We start from the raw sequence: 7020 nt of genomic DNA on the forward strand, positions 1-7020 counted from the left end.
TGGGGAAGTGCTTTCAGCTCTTTGAGTATGTCATTCTATTACCTGTTGGCTTACGTTGTTTCTGAACAGAAGCCAGAATATTTTATTTTCTTTGATCCCCAGAACAAGTATCTCTTTTCTTTGTTGACTTTAAAAATTGAATCCTTACAGAAAAACTATCATAACCACTATCATTATTATCATTATGTACATTACAATCCAAACCTTATTGAGGGTTTAGGACTGTTTAATAAACATGTGAGGTAGCTGTTATAATCATCTCCATTTTAGGGATGAGGAAATTGATGTATGCACTGGTTGCTGCTTTTTGCCTAAGTTCAAAAAATTAATAAACATAGATAGGATTCACATCCAATCTGGCTGCAGATTTTAAAAATACATATTTATGCAAATTTAATTATAATAGAAGAATTAATAAGGGCAAGAAGGAAAAAGGATAAACAATAGAAAGACAAATTAATTGGAAAACTCACTTACATAGACACTCTTTACATGTCCAAATTCCCTACAATCCCATTGCACATGTTAAAAAGCTTTAAATTGGGAGTGAGTACAAAATAGGGTTAAAGACAGTTGTCTTTTTGAGACTTGTTTATTCCCAGGCTTCTGCTGCTTTTCAACATAAAATTTGGATGGGTGCATACCTACAAAAAAAAACTTGAGCTCTAACCAGATAGATGTGGATTTAAATTCCAGGACTAGCAATTACTCTGTGAGATCGTGGGCAGTCTTCCCAATCCCTCATGTTTCCATTTCCTACTATCCTAATGTAGTTTATCTCAGAGGTGAGACTTTCATTAGATAACATTCCAACCCATGTTATGGTGTAGCACAGTGCCAGGCACACTTTAAAGTTTTAAATATTCAATCACAGCAATGTTTCTTCTACTTTTCTTTCTTCTATATCTTCTTCTAGTTCTCCTTTTTCTCCTCTTTCTTCTCTCCTTTTCTTACTCTTCCCCCTTGTTTTGTTATTACTAAAGTGGTTGATAGTATTTGATTATATGTACCCATGCACATATGATATGTATATAGAAATGCTATGAAGATTTTGACTTTAAAAACCTTTTCTTTCAGCTTTATTTTCATAATTCTATGAATTCCTAAATTCCAGAGGTTTTTTCTTCATTTTCAATATTTTAATCTTTGTTTTAGTTCTTTCACCTTCCTTTTTAAAATTACTGTATTCATCAAAGAATTTCATTTTTACTCCCTTAAATTCATTCTAAGAGCTTATTAAAGGGCTGGTGCAGTGGCTTGCTCATGCCTGTAATCCCAGAACTTTGGGAGGCTGAGGCAGGAGGATCTCTTGAGGCCAGGAATTCAAGATCAGCCTGGGCAACAAAGTGAGACCCATTCTCTAAAAAAATTAAAAAGTTAAAATTAGCTGGGCATGGTGGCACATGCCTATAGTCCTAGCTACTTGTGAGACTGTGGCAGGAAGATCTCTTGAGCCCAGGAGTTTGAGGTTGCAGTGAGCTGTTATTACACCACTGCACTGCACTGCAGCTTGGGTGACAGAGGGAGAGTCCGCCTCTAAAAACAGAAAATAAAAGAGCTTATTTACCTCTGAAAATATTTGTGGATTCTGTCGCTTATTTTCATGTGATTAGCAGAGAATATCTACTTGGGAATTGGGACATATGATGATTATAATCTTTCTTTATAATAAACACTTTACATTATACAAGGCATGTCATTTGCATGGCTTATGGAGAGACCTGCATAGGGTTATGGAAAAAGTACTTTTTGGGAGTCACAGAAATGCAGTTTTAACTTCAGCTTCCATGCTTACTAATAAATGTGATTTGGGGTACTGCAATTAAGCTTTCACTATCTTTCTTGTAATATAGGACCTTGCTGATCTTAAAGAATTTTGTAAGGATTAATAGGGATGATGGATATATAAGTATGCTAAAAGGTTTATAATTTACTAAAATGACTTCCCAATCCAACAATACTTTTAATGAATATTTTAAAAACCTATGGTTGTGACTTTAGAAATATAATCTTATTAACAGAGGAGAATAATGCTTTTCACTACCTTCTATAAAATGAGTTTTATTTTCAAAAGACAATACTGAAGACACTAATTCAGACTGTCCAGTTGAATCATCTGAAATAAAAAATTTCTGGACTTGTTTGCCAAATCATATTTTGTGTACATGTCTATATGTTCATTTTAATCAAAAAATTCCTTGAGAATGCACTTATTCATTTAAAAAAGTATCAATGGTCTTATTTAGCAGAACCTAATATATCTGCCATAATTTTCTCTTCAGTTTGTGCATGTGAGACATACAAATATAGCACTAATATCGCAAAGTATCATACAGTCCAAAAATGGGATACATTATTTCATTATCCTACTAATAAACATTACACATTGACCAGCCTTGGTAAGAGATTATATATTTTTTTTCCTTTTTAGAGACAGGGTCTCACTCTGTTACCCAGGCTGGAGTGCAGTAGCATGATAACAGCTCACTGCAGCCTGAAACTCCTGGGCTTAAGTGAAACGATCCTCCTGCCTCAGCCTCCTGAGTAGGTGGGACTACAGGTGCGCAACACCATGTCTAGCTATTTTATTTGTTTGTTTTTGTAGAGATGGGGATCTTGCTTATCTTCGTCTCCTGGCCTTAAGCGATCCTCTCATCTTGGCCTCCTAAAGTGCTGGGATTACAGGTGTGAGCCATCATGCCTGGCCAACATTATCTTAACTTTGTAAAGTTCATCATATTTTTCAAAACATTTTCATATGTGTGATCAAATCTGTTCCTCAGAACACCTCCATAACCTGGTGGGTGTACCAGTCCACGTTGAAACTGTATTCATGAAGTCATTTACCATGAAATAGTACTTGTCCTAAGAAGGCAAGCTGTTTTGCCAAGATTATGCTTTATAAAGTTTTTTCTTCATATTTTCACTTTTTAATATTCAGTTGAGAATTTCAGATCATTTTATGTCCTAGACTCATTTAAAAATTTCACTAGGAACTTTCTAAAAGTTGGTCAATGAAAATGGGCTTGATTATCATAATAATGGTGTGGACTTAACAGAATACTTTGTAGAACTTAAATTTCATTTTTAAAAACTAGTTTTTGGTACAATATGTGGAGTAAATCACCATCTCCGTTATGAAGAGGTGAAAGTTTAATTAGTTTTTCTGCGAAAGACTTATTATACATTTCACCTATAAACTGAAAGAAGAAAATTATGAGTTTTAAAGCAGGTTAAAAGTAGAGGTGATACCCACAGCTGCTCCCGTCTCTGGCAAACCATTCTAAGAGGCTCCAGTTTCATTTGGTTCATATGAAACACATGTTGCTCATTTATTGTACATGTGCGTCAACTTATTTTGACAAATCAGATCTAAACATGTTACAGATGTTCCTCATTATTTTAATTAGCACTTAGTAGCCACCTATAGAAGTTGGCTATAAATTGGCCATTTCATATTATAATGAAAAGAAAATCTAGTTATCATTAATGTATGAGTTTCAATTTAATTTCGGTTACAGTTTCTTGATACAGCTAGTGAGCCGTACGTATTTAATAAGTGCTCCGTTATGATTTTTTGTAATGAAGCCAAATCTTTTTAAAAACATATTTTAAATAATTTCAGGTAAATCTAAAATTATTCTGATCCTGACTAATGTCTTTTAGAAATTCATGTATTTTTCAATGTATAACCTGAGATCAGGCAGTAATATTATAACTTGAGTACTTGCTAGAAAGGACTATTCTATTGTTACTGAAGCAAAATCTGCATTTTAACACAATCCCCCAGTGATTTGTATAAACTTTAATAAAGCACTGTTTTAGAGCAGACCTAATGTTACAACTCTGCTTTATGCACACACATTTGCAAATGTACATGAGTCAAACCTAAAACTTTATGTTCTATACATCTGGTTTATACAGATATTATAGAAAATGTATTGGCCTGTAGATGGAACAATTTCTTTAAATCATTTAATACATTAAAAAGTAACCTCACCAATACTTTCTGTAGGCTATGTTATATCTGTCTTTCGTAAATACAAAAACCCATGCTGGCTTGCTATATATTTTCAGTGACTCACATGAAGGGAACTGAAGAATTTATAACTCCAACTTGAATCTTTCAGAGTTGTCATCATTTTTTATTGTTTTCTGTAACTTTCTGTAGTGTAAACCTATTGGTTGGAACAGTATTAGATCGTATTTATTTATACTTCCTTGCCATGAAAAAACAGGAAGCAAACGTAACACTTTTCAAGAGACTGCTTATGAGACTAAAAGATTTCATTTCTTGGTGGTAAATTCCATAATAAAATTACTTACTATCTATGGATGTTTTGGGAAATGATTATATCTTAATTATTTATATTATTAACATGTAAATTATATTACATCATTATATCATATTTATATGTAAAGTTTTTATTCTATATTAAGATATATAATTATTAATTATATGTTAATATGGGTACAAAATCAAATTTTTATTTATATAGGTACTTCTGAAATCATGTTACAAAGTAATTCATTAAAATTCAATTTTATTAGTCATCATATTTTTATGTATATTCCAGCAGAAATGAGCATATCATAGAAGAAATAGAATAATTAATACTATTTCTTCTTATCACCATTAATTGAAATCTGACAAAATAATTTCATATAATTCAAAACTTAGTACATTGTTACTATTTAATAAGATAGAGCCTAAAAGATTTTCTTTAAAAAAAAATCTCTAATTTGCTACAACCTGGTTAATTTCTTTGTTTTCGGTTCCACCAAATACACTCCTCAATAATCAATCTCAATAAATGAAATAACGACCATTTAATATAATCTCTTCGGAATTCTCTGTTGGCACCACAGCAGCACATCATTAGTTTGCAAGCTTGCAACACACTACATGTTATTGTTATTGTTTTTATACATTTCTGCTGAAGAAATCCTTCAAAATTGTTAATATCAAGTTGAATATATATCTAATGGACAAATACTATGATACATTTAACTATGTATTTGAACTTACGATACAGTGGTACAACTTGTCCCTGAAAGTGTACAAATGTAGGCAGGCTAGAAAGGTACTCTACAACTTTATATGTGTAATTGCACTTTTAATTTTTCCATTTATTTTTTCAATGTGATCACAATGCAGTTTAAATAGCCCTAAGTGTCCCCAAAGAGCTACTGTGCGTTGTATAAAGGCTAAGTAATCCCTGCAGTGTCAGAGGGTTACTGTTCAGCTGTTCAGGATCATGAGATGATATCTCAGCACTCATAAAACAGAAGATTCAAAACACAGGAGTGTACATGGAAGTACAGATCATTATGACAGTCCTGGAAGTTATCCACAAGATACGTCAACACCCTGGAGGCCAAAATAACACTACTGAATCAACATTTACAACTTTTGTTCAAAATTAAATCCAATACATAGGGCAAATTCACATTAAAACATTAATGCTAGTATAGTAATTTTATATTTGGCTTATTCCATAAGTATGGAGGACTTCAAAAACCTATGGGATTTCTTTTCTTAAACATTTTAAATGTGTAATATTTATTCTGTACAAAACAAATAACTATTCTGAATTAGCTATTTTCTAAAACTATTCATAAAATGGTCAATCCATTTGGTAAGGCACAGTGAGGGAAGCATAAAGATTTCTTTAAGGTTGCACATTTCAATTCACAAGAATGAGGGGGTAATTTTGGCCCCTGGGATTTAAAAATATCTTCCAGTTGTATTCTTCAGTTTAAATATTTACATGGTGGTTTCTTCCCATTCAAGCTCAACATCACCTATAAAATAAAGTAACACATTACAAGTGTTGAAGATGACAGTTCAAAAGGTTTAAATGTTTCATGGCAAATATATAAGGCAGACAGAAAGGCTGACTTGGATTAGAGAGAAATGAAAAAAATTGATCCATGCACTAACCCAGCTTCTAAAACATTTTTAACATATGGTTATTATGAAATGAATGTTCCTGCTATAGGTGGTAAACTAGTAAATTGGGTACACATTGTTTCTGTTTACCTTCCATGGCATCCAAAGAGTCCATCTTCTGAAGTGCTGAATAGTTAACAAAACAGATGGGCTGATTACTTCCCTTATTTGATAAGAGATCCAGAATGCACTGGTGTAAAAAGATATACTGTGCCTAGACACCAAAGAAAAAGTGGTTTCACAAATGGGGTGGAGATTTTTCTCATAAGAGGAATTATACTGTTAAAGCAAAAAGCAGTATTGAATTCAACAAATGTTAAATAGCTAAGTTAGAGGCACAGAATTTACAATGGTGTATAATTGACTGTCTACAACATAAGGCTTTCTAAATTCCTGTGGTTTCTTGTAGCTTCAAGTTTTCTTCTGATACTTGTCATTAAACACCAAGCGTTAATATAGTCTCTCTTGGCAATGATTATGAAAAATAGAAAATTATATTAATTAAATTTGTTTATCAGCTTCCTTTTTCCTGTTAGATCAAATTGAATAATCTCGGTTACAGTTTTCTTGTTCAAATGACTGTTGGAATGCAGATCCTAAATTTACTTTAAAAATTTGTAGTGAGCAGATCCATATACCATCAGCACATTTAAAACATGCTTCACAATTCTGCTAATCACCTGGACATCTGGCCTACTTAATGTCAAGTATCTGGTTCTGATTTGTAAATACAGAGCAGTCGACCACTGAACTATCCAAGCATCCAGGTGCTGGACAAGGACTCCTAACATTTCATCTGAATGTTTGGGTTAAATTCCATACCATCTGGATTCTTTAAATTTACTCAATATAATTCAGTAACCTATTAGCATTTCTGAGTTTGTACTTTCCCCAAAATAGTTAAGACTAAAAACATGTGTGTTTTAAATCATCCTATTTGTACAAAGAAGCATATCTGGCTTTAAAGGAAAATCACCAAATATATACAAATTGACAATTGATTTAAATAGAACATTCTCAAAAGTGATCCTCTTCAGAGAATATATTCATATCTATTATTATTATAC

The 7020-nt window shown here is 32.5% G+C and overlaps 1 protein-coding gene across 1 annotated transcript in view; it reads right to left on the minus strand.

The window, feature by feature from the left end:
• Nucleotides 1–5141: 5141 nt before the first annotated feature.
• PTPRQ (protein tyrosine phosphatase, receptor type, Q) overlaps nt 5142–7020 on the minus strand; it is a 303100-nt gene continuing 301221 nt past the window's right edge. The window contains exons 38-39 of the mRNA XM_012656309.1: nt 6044–6167; nt 5142–5805 (exon numbers count right to left, since the gene is read on the minus strand). Of these exons, the coding sequence (XP_012511763.1) occupies nt 5768–5805; nt 6044–6167 (162 nt within the window). The 3' untranslated portion in view covers nt 5142–5767. The remainder of the gene's footprint in view (nt 5806–6043; nt 6168–7020) is intronic.

Source organism: Propithecus coquereli, unplaced genomic scaffold, assembly GCF_000956105.1.
Source record: "Propithecus coquereli isolate 6110/MARCELLA unplaced genomic scaffold, Pcoq_1.0 Scaffold50, whole genome shotgun sequence".
Taxonomy (NCBI): domain Eukaryota; kingdom Metazoa; phylum Chordata; class Mammalia; order Primates; family Indriidae; genus Propithecus; species Propithecus coquereli.